Source organism: Rhododendron vialii, chromosome 4a (genome assembly GCF_030253575.1).
Source record: "Rhododendron vialii isolate Sample 1 chromosome 4a, ASM3025357v1".
NCBI classification, from domain to species: Eukaryota; Viridiplantae; Streptophyta; class Magnoliopsida; order Ericales; family Ericaceae; genus Rhododendron; species Rhododendron vialii.
Window position 1 is genome coordinate 9131034 of NC_080560.1, and position 16035 is coordinate 9147068.

The following is a 16035-nucleotide window of genomic DNA, read 5'->3' on the forward strand; positions in this document are numbered from 1 at the left end:
AAGTAGTTTCGTCCTTACAAATTCAGAAAAAATCATTACCGATATCAGATTAAGCTGATTTTTTATAGAGCTTTCTAAAAAAAATATTTAAAAATAATAGACAATTCGAATCATTTTTGTGGAATCCGAGATGGGCTCCACAAAATTCATATGTACATTCTCATATGTATTCATAGCTATATTGATAAATCTAAGACTAGAGAGGTTGGCGATGACTTGAGTTGCCTTTGCTGGAGGGAATATATCCAATTCCTGCTTTATTGGGTAATTAAGTTCCAAGCAAATGGGGAAGTGGATTAGAACATATCCCTACATGTACTTCGTGGTCCCTTTCTAATGTTCTCTACTAATTTTTGCAATGCTGTGTTATGCGAAAAACAACCCTCAAGTTTTAAATTACTATTATGATTGTCACAATACCCATCATATTAATTAACTTATTTTTTTCCAATTTCTATATTAGCAATTTTTTTAAACTTCGAGCCGAAAATTTAAAATTTCTAGTTTCGTCTTAACGGGAGGAATAAAAAAAGGTCATGAACTATGAACATTACTAGCTAGCCAAAAGTTCAAAAACGCCAAAAGTTATTTAAAATGTATCTATTTTGGAGTATGTTTGTCTTTTTTTAACTTCTTTACTATATTTTAGTCATAATTTTTTTCATTTTACATTTTTCTCGTCAAAATCAGTTTTTTATCCCAAAAGTTATTGACCGAAAACTAACAAAGTTCAAAAGACAATAATAATTCAAACTAAGAAAATGTTTGGCAAAAGGGGATTTTATTCCATAAATTGACGCTGATTGCATTTTTCGGTGTCAATTTTTTTTGTATAACCAACCGATGTAAGTGTTCGATTCCTTTTTCTTCAAATCCATTACTAGAAGTTTAACATTTCAATATCTAGTTCTCCCATTGGTTCACTTTTCTTATCATTCCTATCCCACTTATGTTTTGTTCTTTTTATATTTCAATTTTGGCCATTAACTTGGTGGGTATATATGTAATGGTTGAATAGGCTACATTTGGTCATCAACGCCTACGAATGATGAATTGGGTAGTGTTATTTTTTTCATTTTTTATTTTTGTTGGTGTAGTTTTCAAGTTCTGTTCCATGGAGTTTTGGGTGCATTAACTAATTCACTACTACAATATTGTTAAAAGATAATGCTTGAAAAAGTGAAAAGATGTCAGTTTTTAAAAATTCGTAATTAAAAAGATTGCAATAGATAAATAATATCAGTCATCTAAAAAACTGTGATATAATATATTTATAATATCACTTTCTAAAATAGTGACATAACCATTCTTTATTTTTAGAAGTTTTTAAATATTCATCTCGAAAATGGAGATTACACAAAAAAAAAATGTAATGGAGTGAAGTGAATAGCGGAAAACAGAGGGGGAGACAAAGAGAGTGAAATATGGCAATGGGCCCTTTATTTTGGTTATGAACTAGAAGTGAGTGGGTTAAAAAAATAATATAAGTGTTGTGCTTGTGCTGTTAGGGTTACCGACTCGATGCGAGTGCTTGCGCTAGGATTTGTGCATTTTTTTTTCTTAAGAAAGTCCCAATAAATAATAAAAACCATTTATGGTACATAAAATCAAAAGTAATCTCCACCGGGTCAGGTCCAAATCAAGAAATACACGCTTAAGGTAAGTCAAATTTTTTATACCAAAAATAGTACTCCATCACCACTATTGTTGAGAACATTCTCAATCCAAAAAATTGAGAATGTTCTCAATGTGTTTGAGAATATTCTCAAACCAAACAATTGAGAATTTTTAAATTTGAGAATATTCTCAATCCAAAAAGCTGAGAACATTCTCAACGTGTTCGAGAATATTCTCGACCCAAACAATTGAGAACATTCTCAACGTACTTGGTGGCAGTGGTGGTGAAGTGATTTTGGTGATGGTGAACTGAAAGTGGTGCTCGGGGTGAGAGTTTTTTTTTTTTTTTTGATCGGCACGGGGTGGAGAGTTGTACGTGGTGGTGATAGTGGTGGTTATGCAGTAGCGAGATGATGACAGTCATATGACACAATGACACTCTAGGGTGGAGTTAGTGGTAAATAAAATTTGTGTCATTCCTTAGTGAGAATTATTTCCAAATTTGTGTCATTCCTTAATGGAAATTATTTCCTGCTTTTCTAGACCCACACGTAAAAAGCCCGGACTTTTTAATGCTCACATTATGGGGTAGGGCTAGATAATAGAGAGGGGGAATCAAAGAAGTGAAGCTACGCCAGCGAGTAATTAATGAGACACGTAAAAAGCCCAGACTTTTTAACGCTCATATTATAAGGTAGGGCTGGTTTTGTTACAATAGGCACACGATAAAATCAGGTTAATTGCTCCCCATTACACCACTTTCCATGGAAAATGTGATACAATTAATGGTAGAGTAATCAATTTTGTTTTGAAAAGATAAACTTTTTTTAATTACACAAAACTGCCCCTAGCTACCTAGCGAAACCTAAGATTTAAGAGTTGACCAAATAAACATGAAGCTTATATGAAAATTTGTTTGCTCGTGTGCACTCATGAATTTTTGGAACATCATTTAAGGAATTAATTATCAAACATAAACCCGAAAAAAGAAGAGAGGCTATTGAGTGAGCCGTAATCACTTTCTTCTTACCGATCGATAACATTCCTCTTTTTCAACATTACTAATATGCTAAAGAAACCATTTGAAATTTCTTGACTAATAATTGATCTATTCTTCGGCTTTCATAATTTTTTTTAAACTTTTGATCAAGAGAATTAACTTCGCTAATCCGTTTTGATGAGAGAAAAAAATCAACTTAAAAGACGACTAAATATAAAGAAAAAGGTTCAAAAAAGATATCATTAGACCAAACAATAAGCCAAAGTAAAAACTTTTTGGCTTGGGGACTTTTTTTTTTATAACTAGGTGAATCGCGATGTGCAAGGCACGTCCGTCATGCCCGTTGTGGAGAACGGTTTTCGAAATCGTAAACGAAGGTGAGTGGAACAGAAGTTGAATGCACAAGTTTGATATGCCTAAGTTGTCTACATAAATTTGTTACGCAAAAGATGTCTTCATAAGGTTGTTATGCATAATTTTGATGCACATTATGTATATGGGCAAATATTCAACAACTGTAACCAATACACATTCAAAAATTCACCATCGCTTAGCCCACTTTCCATGAATAACCAAAAGTTATTAAAACAAGTAAAATGCGTGGAATCATAAATACACTCAGAGATTGAAAAACGAACACAAAGCCTAAGAAAGCATGTGGACAAAAGAGCGGCACAATTTATCTTAACAGCAACTGATGGAAAAATAAAGGCATGGTTGCATGACAACCTGGGTTCTAGAGTGCTGATGGGACCAGATTCACAAGCTGATTCTTATTTTCTACTTGTCTTGTGTATATCTTCTACGTACAAAAATTCCAACTGAAGCATTTGGTAGGTTGTTCTTGATCAAATTCTGGGGCATGGAAAGTGTAAATTTATTGACTACTACCTATGCAGAGAGTGTGGATTACTGGTAATTGTTTGATACATGTCCATCAATGCATTTGTATCTGCCAAGATCCTTCTTCCTAACCAAAAAAAATAACAGATAAAGAACCACATAAGCCAAAAATCAAAAGAATATTATGAGTGTGAAAATTCCACTTTCCATCACCGAGGTAGTCACACACACAAAAAAATAATAATAATGAATTTACCAAAAATAAACATTAATATAACAGAGAGAGAAAGAATGTACGTCGAGAGTCTGAACAAATGATTCAAAATTGGATAGAGAGGCAAGTAAATTGACAATAATCTAATCCATTTAAATGAGAGCACAATAGTCTTAACATTGAAACCAAAAGAATCAATGGATACGGAACAAGAGTGATATTAGTGAAATTCAACTTAATGTATTAATAACATAATGAAACAAAGGAAAATTGGGTTTGTGAACGTGTCAAGACTCAAGACAGTGTTGGAGTTTGCGAAGTGAAGCGGAAAAATTCAAGAAGGGTATAACAGTGAAAGTGAAGTGGAAAATTGGAGAGCGGTATAACAGTATTGGAGTTTTGAACATCGATCTATTCACCCATAATATCAAAATGACGGAACCTCTATATAACACATTGTCCTCTATGCCTTGTGTATGCGTCATGACAGCAAGCACAGAGCTAAGACGTAAAATTTGGGGCTTTTTATTGTTTGTGGTTATTTTACTGTATGCTATCAATGATATTCAATTTTTCATTATTCAAATAGAACATCAAAAAGGAGATAAATCAAACAAATTAATAGCATCTTCTTGCTTGATCAAGATCTTAAAAACTCATTGAAACAGTGGTAATATAAACACATCAAGGGACCCCAATTGAAATAGGAAGAACAGTTTGTCGAAAATTTGCCCCCCAAAATGACCGGTAATTAACAAAAGGGCAAATTTTCGTAGTCATCCCTCTAGTTTTATGGTTGTCTCAATTTCATCCCTCCAGTTTTAATTGTCTCAATTTCGTCCCTGTAGTTTGTTTTACGTTCCAAATTGGTAAAATCGTTAACACCGCTAACGAAACTAACGGAAAAAATATGATTAAAAAATTAAGTTCTCCAATTTTCAATCCGGTTGAACCGATGTGAAGATCTTATTTTTTTGATCATTTTATCCTAGATGGTTGTAATGAATTTATGGCTCTAAGGCCTTTCAACGAGCACCCAAAGACTCCTTATTTAGTTTCAGGGCTCTCTTAGGGTGCTCATTGAAAGGCCTTAGAGCCAAAAATCCATTATAACTATTTAAGATAAAATGATCAAAAAAATAAGATCTTCACACCGGTTAAACCGGATTGAAAATTATAGCACTTAATTTTTTAATCATATTTTTTCCGTTAGTTTCTTTAACGGTGTTAACGATTTTACCAATTTGAAACGTAAAACAAACTACAGAGACGAAATTGAGACAATTGAAACTAGAGGGACGAAATTGAGACAACCGTAAAACTAGAGGGACGACTACGAAAATTTAACCTTAACAAAACTTACATTATACGATTCAAATCAACTTGATCACTGTACAACTAATCAAACAAATTCAATAATACGAAGTTATTAACTGTTATGAGGTCCATAATCGTTTTGGCTAATACGTTCTCGATACCTCTATTTCACAACTTGTAAAAGAACTAAGAAAGTAAAAAGAGATAACATTGCTAGATAATTCAAGGATTATTGCTACCAAAAAGAAAAAGAACCAACCACTCAACACATAAATAAGACAATAAGTAATCCCAGAGCATGCAAAAGTCAAACATCTCTGTCACACATTTCCAAACCATAGAGAGCACTAATCAAAGAAGTAATGGAAGAAGAAATGCTTACCAGGGGTGGCTGAATTCTGTCCATTTCTTAAATACAGCTTCAAATCCCACCTAAAAAAATAATCAAATGATTCTCTATAAATTATCATCCTACAAGGAAAGAGCATTGATCAAACATGCACAGCTCATTAATCTAGCAATCACAATTAACGTGGATAAAAAATTGGGAGAATTTTTCATAAGTCCACTATACCACTTTCCAAACCCACTAAGTCCATTTCTAAATTCTATAACCTCCTAAGTCCACTAACCTATTAATAAGGATATAATAATCTTGATTAGTCTAATATACCCCCTGTTTTGAAAAAAAAAAATTTGCCCCGTTATTTCCTCAATTTCAAACATATCTATTTATCCATTTAATCCCCTTATAAAGCCCCATCCCCCCCCCCCCCCCCCCCCCCCCCCCCTCTTTTCCAAACGATCCAGCCCATTCCCCGTCCCTGCCGATTACTCACTGCCGCTGGTTCACTCCTTGCCTGCTCGTCGCGGTGCACTCCTCCTCCTCCTCCTCCTCTCTGCCCTTCGTCGCCATCCATGGTCGTTACCACCATGGCCGAGTTCCCGCCCTCCATCACCGCTACCACCGTCGCCGACACCTTCATCATCATATATCTGTTCAAAACATCAGGTGCCCTTCCAAATCGTAAAAAATAACTCGATCTTCGTCACCTTGTGTCCCTCGGTATGGTTCTTTACATTTGAAGGGTTTATACACCAGTAAAAGCATAAGAATCATTCTCTACCTTTCTTTATCCTTTTTTGTGAAGGGTTATATATTCAGATCTGCTAAGGTTTTGTTTTTTTATACGTTTGTTTAGCTGTTGTTGGGTACCATATATGGTTATATATTCAGATATGTTAGGGTTTTGTTTTTTGTACTTTTGATTAGCTGCTGTTGGGTAACATATATGGTTATATATATAGTTATACATGGTTATGGTTGTATATTTATGCACATAGAAATATATGGTTATATATTCAAGTCTATAAACGGTAGTCCAATTGCACTAAAACTGTTTTTTTGGTTGCTTTTGAATGTTTTTTGTACTTTTTTTGCTGCTGTTAAAAAACATATATGGTTATATATTCAGGCCTATATGATTAACATATATGGTTAATTTAGTGTTTTAATTGCGAGTATATATGGTTATATCAAACTCTGATCATTATATGTTCTACTTTATTGAATTGGTCCGCGTAGCGGCCTTACTGACTTATTATTTGTGCAGTTGTTCAAAGGGTGAAGAGTATTAAGTTACATGTAAAGTCGACTGTGAAGAAGGCAACGGTGACAAAGGGAAAGACGTTACGAGATCTCTTCTTCTTCTTTTTCCCTTTTTTTTTAGAGTTAAAAAGGACAGAATCTCATGTATAACGTTATAAGGTTATATGTTTATTTTTTGTCACACTTATTACGTTTTTTTGTGTGTATTTATTTATATGGCAAAATAATACATATAAGGTTGTTTGTTTGTTTTTGCATTGTAACATATATAAAATTATTTATATACGGTTATCAGAAGCAAGTCAATGAAGCCGCTGCGCGGACCAATTCAATAAAGTAGAACATATAACGTTATATGTGAGTTTCTGTGCTGTGAAACTCCAAAAAAATAAAACATATAACATTATATGAAAGCTACTGACTTCTGTACCTCCCAACAAAAAAAGAACATATATTGTTACTCGAAGCAAGTCATTGAGGCCGCTGCGCGGACCAATTCAATAAAGTACAAATATAATATTATATGGGAGTTTATGTGCAGCGAAACTCCAAAAAAAATATATAACATATACCATTTTATGTTAATATATGTACGTTCAGATGTAAACGTGGAATGTTATATGTTCTTGTATTATAATTAAAAAGAGATTTCAAAAACTCATATAACGTTAAATGCGAGCCGATGAATAAGTATATAACGTAAAATATAAGTATCGCACGTTAAATGAGAACTGATGAACGAGTTTATAACGTTATATATGTACAATTACGTTATATACAGTGTATCAGAAAAAGAGAATCTTTTGTCGCTTTATTCCAACGTAACTGCTGAGATTTCAAACGTAGAACGGATAATGGGCTAAAAATATGGAATTTGAATGGAAAGGGTAATCTTCTCTCTCTCTCTCTCTCTCTCTCTCTCTCTCTCTCTCTCTCTCTCGTTTGGACTCTGTTTCCCTTCTGGATATGGGAACAACGTGAATATAGGAGATTTTATAGGAGTGGGATATGGGAGATTTTATAGGAGTGAGATATATCAGATTAACAGTTTTTTAAGATAAGGGTATTTTGGTCCTGAACTAATTCCTTTTTTAATTGAATTGGACTTAAGGCCTCACCAAAACCTAATTAATGGACTAGAGGGGTTATGAAATTTAGAAGTGAATTTAGTGGGTTACAAATATACTATAGTGGACTTCCCAACAATTTTTTATAAAAAATTCACCATCAAAAATCAAGTTTCAATTGAATCTTGGATCAAGTTTGTGGAGTCCGCCCTAATTCTCAACTCCAAAACTTGAAACCACTAATCGAACACCACAACACCTAACCCTAGAAAATAGAAACCCATCTCAAAAAATATAATTCCCCAGATCCAAAACCCAACAATCCAAACCAAGAAAATGAGAACCCCAAATAAAAATCAAAACTAAGCATCTAAACCTACTCACAGACTAATCAAATTACAGACCCAACACACCGAAGTGGAAGAAGGAAAAGTTTCAAAATTACAAAAGAAATCAGATGAAGCCAATCACACAAACCAAAAGATTTGCCCTGAACGTTAGGTAATGCTAGTGTTATAAAAATAGACATGGTTGCAAATCCTGCACACCAAAAGAATTTGCTCCGATGTCTGTTTTGCCAAGATTGTTCAAAGGCATCAGATTTAGTGCCCAAACGTATTCAAAACATTGAGCAAACGTAGGAGATTTTGGATTGAGTGTCGGGCACGTGCCCGGAAATGAGCATTTACGAGCTCCATTCAGTTTATGATCTTAAAAACTTAATCTGATGATGAATTTAAATCAAGGATTATATGCATAACCTGTGATCCTTTTCACCATTTGTTTCTTGGTATAACAGGTGACATCTTAGGATTGTAGCATCCTTCCTTAATTTTTATGACGAAAGCTGCATCACAAGAAGGCTACATAAATATGCCAAATTGCCAAGTTACTGTACAATGTGTTTGAAAACAAAGTAAGAAATTGCCGAACCAATAACTGAAGCAATTGATCTACCTGTCAACTGAACCCCTGGGAGAAGCCATGAGATAATTGTATATATAGCTGAAGTCGTACAACGGGAAACAGCTGCAAGATATCAATGAGAAATTAGCATCCAATAAATCTAGGCTGTACATGTGAAAAAGGAGATGATTGGCCTCGTAAAAATTTTGAAAGAACTTCTAGCTAGAATCAAAATAAGCCAATAACAACTGAAAGAACCAATGAGTTAAACTAACAAGCTAACGCAGATCAATTAGGAACAATGCTAGGAAAATAGGTGGCTAGACATCCACATTTTGAGCTACATTCAGTACCCCAAGGATGGAGACCAATTGTTGTCACTACTGAGACAACAAATAGAAAATTAAATCACAGGTCAATCGGCAAATAACGGCAAGCATACCCCCCCTTTCCCCAAGCCGAGCCACATGCGCGCAGCAAATCAGAAACCACGTACAAGCCTCATGAGAGAAACTATATATGCGATTTTCCTGGACTATGGCATGTCTAAGAGCAAGTTCAGTTCCACAAAATTTAAGTTTGTTCAACGTTTACCCTATTTTTAATGTTTTTACCGCAACTTTAATTGAAGCTTTGACCTTTCCAGATGCAGAAGTAGATGACAGTAGCATCTATGGGATTGGAAGCTAAAGATGATAATATTTCAAAATTTACCCATGGTCCTTCTGGAAGCTTAGTCTCCGGATTTCTCGCGATGAGGTGAAGAAAGATGGCAGTTTCAGCCAAATGTTATCAAATTCAAACTTGAAACTCTCTACCTGCTCAACCCAAATATCTGCAACCAAAACCCATAGACGCATACATACATTTCAATTTTCTAATAAGCACATACATAACTATATAATTGATAAATGTAAAAAAAAGAAGACGACCCAATTACAAACTTGGGCCATCCTATCTACTCCAACACAAGTATATGCAGTTATGCACCCAAGCTTACAAATTATCACACTCTCATGTATAACAGATGCATGTCATACTTTTTCAATCTGGGACTCTCCATCTATTCAAATCCACGTACGTAAATCAAAAATTCGCAAATTACAATATAAAGAACCCACAAGTTACTATACATATCTATGTAACAACAAACATACATATCAGAAATATCAGACACGTACGTAAACTGTATGGATACGATATTTTCTTCAATCAAGACACCTTATCTGCTCAAATCCAGACATATGCACCTGACATCAACAAATTCTACACACGAAGAAAGAAACAAATCAAAAGATAAGATAAGATAAGATAAGAACGAAAACAAAGAAACCTACCCAAGAAGGAAACCTTCGCAAACTGGTAATGGAGATCTTAAGAGAGAGAGAGAGAGAGAGAGAGAGAGAGAGAGAGAGAGAGAGACAAGAACGGATGCAACTGGAAGTTTCGATGGAGGTTGGATTCCGGTGATCAGAAAGCATAGGAATCAAGGTACCAAACAGACAGGAAACAGGGGTATTGTGACTCTATTTGTGGATAATATCCCTGATCACAGGGACCAACTGTGGTTACAAAGAACCTTTGCTAAGTTTGTTGTGGTGAAGGATGCTTTTATTTCGAGGAAAAGGAGTAAACGAACAGGAAACAGATTTGGATTTGTTAGGTTCGACTGCTCTGTGTCAGCTGGTGTGGCGGTTTCAAGGTTGAATGGGGTGTGGGTGGACAATGAAAGATTGTTTGTGAAAGAGGCATCTTTTGGGTATTGTGAGGCTAAACCCAATAGGCCAGCTCCGGGTTTTCAGATTGGGAAGGTGCAACTGGTGAAGGACAAGGGCATTGCTCATATAGATAGACTTGAGCCCAGTGGAGCTCTCCGCAGCCATGGCTGCTCCTTTGCTCAAGTTCTGAAAGGTGAATCCTCGAAACAGGGAACGGACCGTAAAATCAAACTTAATATCGCCTCTTGCTATAATGGGTGGCTGTTTAAGAGTGCGGTAGCAGTCATGCAAAGAGTGGTATCTATGAAGACCTTAAAAGTGAGCTTTAGCTTGGAAACTGATGGGGTGGCTCAATTTAGGTCTTTGGGCGAGAGGGAGGTATTGGTAACATTTCCAAACCAGGAGAAAAGAGATGCCCTTATTCGGCATCCTTGGATGAAGTTATGGTTTGAGTCTGTGAAACCTTGGAAGGGGGAACCAGTAAGTTTTGAGCGATTCATTTGGCTAACCTGCCGTGGAGTGCCATTGAATGGGTGGAATGCCAGAACGTTTCAACAGATTGGAGAGATTTGGGGCCATTTCATCAAGTTGGATGAAGTTACCCTGCGTGATGAGTCCTTTGCAAAGGGGAGAGTTCGTATTTCTTCCAAAGCAATCCACCACATTGATCAGTGGATTCAAATTCAGGTGGAGGGGGTTGTTTTTGAAGTTAAAGTGTCAGAGGACTCTTCGTTCGTGAGTCCAGATGAAATGGAAGAGTTTGATCTTACTATGAATCTGTGTCAGAAGAAACCTCGATGGGAAGCTTCCATGGCAACTGGTTCAGTCGAAAGGCAAGGGGAAGATGGTGACGTGGAAAGGCATGAGTTGGTAAGAACCAATAGACAAGGGGTGGTTGGTGCAAGATGGGACAATTTAGCTGATGGTGCTGCTATGCATGGGAAGGATAAACAGGGGGCTGGTGGCAGGGCTTCCCAACACATAAGGCCAATCAAGCATTTAATGCTTGAGAAGACTTTGTCTGCTCTGCCTGGGGAGTTTGAATCACAAGTTGGTGATTCGTTGGATGAGTTGGAGGGTGGTGTGGACTTGGGCCTTTTAGCCCAACCGCTGGCCCTGATGGGGGAGGCAGATCTTTGTGGTGGAAATGGGCTTGGTGGGCAAGTTAAGGAGGTTGGGTTGGTTGGAGATGTGGCCCTGTTGTCACATGATCCTCTAGCCCAATCACTAACCAAGATGGGGAAGGAAGATGGGCATCGTGGGCCATCTATTGAGCTTAGGTTGGCTGGGGATGTGGCCCAAATTTCCCATGTTTCTGAGTCATCTATTTCCCCTGTGCTAGCCCATTCCGATGATATAGAGAGCTTTTAGATTGGAGATGCTTCCTAGATAATCAGGTGCTCGCAGGTTCCAAGCATCAATTTGATGGTGTATCTTAATAATGCCGAATGCAGTAGAAGGAGACGACGGCAACTATCTACTCTTTTGTCTCTTCGAGAGGAGGCTGATCAGGATCCGCCTTCACTGGAGTATGTGTCCTCTTCGACAGCTGATTCGATTCAAAGTGATTCTGCTGTCTTTCGAGAGGTTAAAGCAACGATGGCGGTTGGAGGTGAGTTGGGTGTTCAATTTTTACCTAAGGATGATTTTATCTTGAATACAATGATCGAGATTGAAGCAAATGAGTACTCTCTCTCGCTGGAGAGGGAAGCAGAGGGTTAGTTCCTCGCCCTTTTAGCGGAGTACCTAAGTGGGTAGGTCTTTTTTCAATGCAAATCATATCCCGGAATATAAGAGGGTTGGGGAGTTTGATTAAAAAGAGGTTCTTGTCTAAGTTAATTAAAAAGAGGAAGCCGAGCATGGTTTGTGTTCAGGAGACAAAGTTGGAGCAGCTGGATAGAATTGCAATTCAGAGACTTTGGGGAAACACAGATATAGACTTTGCTTGCTCGAACGCTGTTGGAGCTTCGGGGGGTTTCGTAACGATTTGGAGTAAAGATTTTTTCAGAGCTGAATCTGTTATTTCTCACAAATCTTTTATTTTAGTGCAAGGTGTGATTCATGATGTTTTCCCTTGTGTTTTTGTCAATATTTATGCTCCTAATGATGTGGTGGACAGACGAGGCTTATGAGATGAACTGTTAGGGATGAAAAGGAATTCACAGGTCCCATGGTGTGTTGGAGGAGACTTTAACGAGATCAAAAATCCCGGCGAAAGGGTAGGTTGCTTGTCGATGGAAAGGGGCATGAGGGACTTTGTGGAGTTTTGTAATAATATGGAATTGGAGGATCTTCCAATGTTGGGGAGGAAATATACGTGGACGAATTACCAAGACCAAGCTATCCTTAGCCGGCTAGATAGATTTCTGATGTCTCATCAATGGATTCAACAGTTTAAAGTTCTCCAATGGGGTTTAGAAAGACCTATCTCTGACCATTGTCTGGTTGTCATCATGGATGATAACAGGGATTGGGGCCCTAGGCCTGTCAAATTTATGGATATCTGGTTATCACACCCAGACTACATGAGGTTAGCAAAGGAATCATGGGAGAATACTTTGATGTTTGGATGGGCAGGGTTCAAGCTGGTTCAGAAATTGAAGGCAGTAAAAGAGAGGCTAAATGTATGGAATAAAAAAGAGTTTGGGGACGTAAACTTGGCGCTTCAAGTGATTGAAGCTGAATTCCATCAGTTTGACCTTCTTGCGGAAGATAGGCAGCTCTCTCCGATTGAAAAAGCAGCAAAGTGCAAAGCCAATTCTGAGTTTTGGAGGCTCTCTCGCTTAACGGAGTCGCTATGGCGACAAAAATCCAGGATAAAGTGGTTCAAGGAGGGGGATAAAAATACACGATTTTTCCAGGTTGTGGCAAATAATAGATACAAAAGGGATGTGGTGGGGTCGATCAATGTCTCTGGTAGAGTAGTAGAGGACCCTTCGGAAGTAAAGGCAGTGGCAGTTGAATACTTTAGTTACAATTTCATGGAGGAGAGAGTTTCTAGACCTTCTCTCGGGGGCTCGTTTCCCTAGGAAGTTGATTCCGGATGTCTCCCTTTTTCTTGAAAATCAGTTCGAGGAGGGGGAGATTGTTGTTGCATTGAAGGATTGCAGTAATATTAAAGCTCCGGGCCCAAATGGGTTCAATTTCTCCTTTGTGAAGAAGGGATGGGACTTTATGAAGAATCTGGTCTTGCTGTTCTTCTCGAAGTTTCATGCCAATGGAAAGCTAACTAAAGGTATCAATTCTACCTTTGTGTCTTTAATTCCTAAGGTGGATTGCCCATTGATTTTCAAAGATTTCAGGCCCATTAGTATGGTGGGTTGTGTTTACAAACTGATGTCTAAAGTTTTAGCGAACAGAATTAAAGCCCACTTACCCCTAGTTATTGGTGAATCTCAAGCGGCCTTTATTGGAGGTAAACAAATTCTGGATGGGGTCTTGGTAGCTAATGAGGTAATCCATAGTTGGAAGACAAGAAATATAGGAGGCTTAATTCTGAAAATTGATTTTGAAAGGGCCTATGACTGTGTTAATTGGGAATTCTTGCTGGACTTGCTCTCAAAGTTGGGATTCAGGGTGAACTGGTGTAGATGGATTAAGGAGTGTTGTTCCTCGGTATCCATGTCTGTTTTGATCAATGGGTCAGCATCCAAAGAATTTACGACTCAGAAAGGCCTTAGGCAAGGGGACCCGTTATCCCCTTTTCTTTTCAACATAGTTGTCGAAGCTCTAAACATTATGTTGGAAAGAGCAAGGGCGCGGAATATAATCAAAAGAGTCAAGGTTGGAGCTAATGGAGTTGTTGTGTCCCACCTTCAATTTGCTAACGACACTATTCTTTTCTGTAACAATGATAGAGAGGAGTTGGCCAATATTAAGAGAATCCTAAGGTGCTTCCAACTCATGTCTGGGCTGAAAATTAACTTCTCTAAGAGTTCGTTGTGTGGTGTCAATATCCCTCAGGTGGATGTATCATCCCTCGCTCAGGTTATGGGGTGTAAAATTGAATCTTTGCCAATCAAATACCTAGGTCTTCCCCTGGGAGCTAATTCGAGGAGGACGAAAACATGGAAGCCAGTGTTAGAAAAGATGGAGAAAAGACTAAATGTGTGGACAAGGAGAACCAATTCCACTGGTGGGAGACTTACTCTTATCAACTCATCATTCTCCAATTTGCCAACCTATTTCATGTCTATTTTCAAGATCCCCGTGGCTGTGGCAAAGTCGATTGAGAAGCTACAAAAATGATTCTTTTGGGGTGACACAATTGAAAAGAAGAAGGTTCATTTGCTAAAGTGGGAGATAGTAGCTAAGAAAAAGGAGTATGGTGGTTTGGGAATTCGGAGAGTGATACAGCAGAACCTCGCGTTGTTATCCAGATGGTGGTGGCGTTTTAATGAAGACAAAGATTCTCTTTAGGTCAAAGTTATCAAAGGGAAATATAATCTAGTACAGGGGGCTTGTCTACCTAATCTACCAAGGAATGGACGTATTACCAACATCTGGAGAGATATTTGCTCACTAAAGGACCCCTCTTCAAGCATTGGCTTGGTTCTTAATGAGGGTTTTCGAATTCAAGTTCATTCCGGCACGGAAACGTCCTTCTGGGAACATGTGTGGCTGAGGGACAGGCCACTCAAGGAGGAATTCCCTAGACTATTCCTTATTTCTAGCCAAAAGGAGAGCTCGGTCAGGTCTGTCAAGGAAGGATCCGGGATTATGCTGTGGAAGTTACAGTATAGAAAGCGGCGTCTAAATGTGATGGAGACTAACTTGTCGGAGGAACTGCATCGTAGATTGGCTTTGGTGACACTAGATCAAACCAAGAGGGATGTGCTCCAATGGAAGTGGATAGATGATAAACGCTTCTCATCACGATCGGTATACAGGCAATGGGAACAGATGCTTCAGTCTAGGAACCAAGTTTTGGGATCTCTTTGGAAGAACCTTTGCCCTCCTAAGGTGGAAATATTTTCATGGATTGCGATTCAAGACAGGACTCCAACTAGATCGTTGCTGTCCAATAGGAATATCGTACAAGAGGGCCAATCGGTATCCTACCCTCTTTGTTCCTTGCATGTCGAAACTCCAGAGCATTTGTTTTTGTACTGCCAATTTTCTTGGAATACCTGGTCATTTATTATGGATTGGTGGCATATGTCATGGGTGTGTCCGAAATTGATATCTGATCTAGCTTTGTGGTGGTTTGATATCGGGTTTAGGAATCTGGAGAAAAATGTGTGGGAAGCAACCTTTTATGCCACTTTGTGGTCTCTATGGCTGGTTCGGAATGACTATGTGTTTAATAGTGCTACCACGAGTTTTGAGGTGGTGGGAGATTTGGTTAAAACTAGAGTTGCAATGTGGATGAAGACCAAGTTCACGATCAAGATTTATTCAGTGGAGGAGTTCAAGGTGTTTCTTGATGGCATTCATAAGCTCAAGTTGTAATTCATGTTGAGGGGTAGAGTCTATCCAACTTTGTGTTGGATGGGCTAGTTTTGTATGCCTTCTTTTTCTTCTCTCTCGATGTACCCTTTCGAGTTTTAATAAAAAGTTTTGTTTTGTAACAACTCCGATTTTTCGTGCAATAAAAATCTCGTTGTTATTTGAAAATTTCTTAATTGCTCGTTGATGTTCTTATTTGATTTTCTTGTGGTTTGTATTTAAGCAATCGATCGCCTTATCATCGTATTTCTCGACTAGAAATCCTAATCGCACTTTGGACCCTCAAGGATCGTTTT

The 16035-nt window shown here is 37.8% G+C and overlaps 1 protein-coding gene and 1 long non-coding RNA gene across 2 annotated transcripts; one reads left to right on the forward strand and one right to left on the reverse strand.

Moving 5' to 3' along the window:
* Positions 1 to 3502: 3502 nt before the first annotated feature.
* Positions 3503 to 5531, reverse strand: LOC131323092 (uncharacterized). The gene is made up of 2 exons (XR_009199077.1): positions 5374 to 5531; positions 3503 to 3587 (listed from the first exon to the last, which is right to left on the reverse strand). It is a non-coding gene; the product is annotated as an uncharacterized LOC131323092 (long non-coding RNA).
* A 6994-nt stretch (positions 5532 to 12525) lies between these two features.
* On the forward strand, positions 12526 to 15742 carry LOC131323632 (uncharacterized). The gene is made up of 3 exons (XM_058355481.1): positions 12526 to 13233; positions 13361 to 14509; positions 14711 to 15742. Exons 1-3 carry the CDS (start codon positions 12526 to 12528, stop codon positions 15740 to 15742), a joined length of 2889 nt encoding a protein of 962 aa, XP_058211464.1.
* Positions 15743 to 16035: the final 293 nt, after the last annotated feature.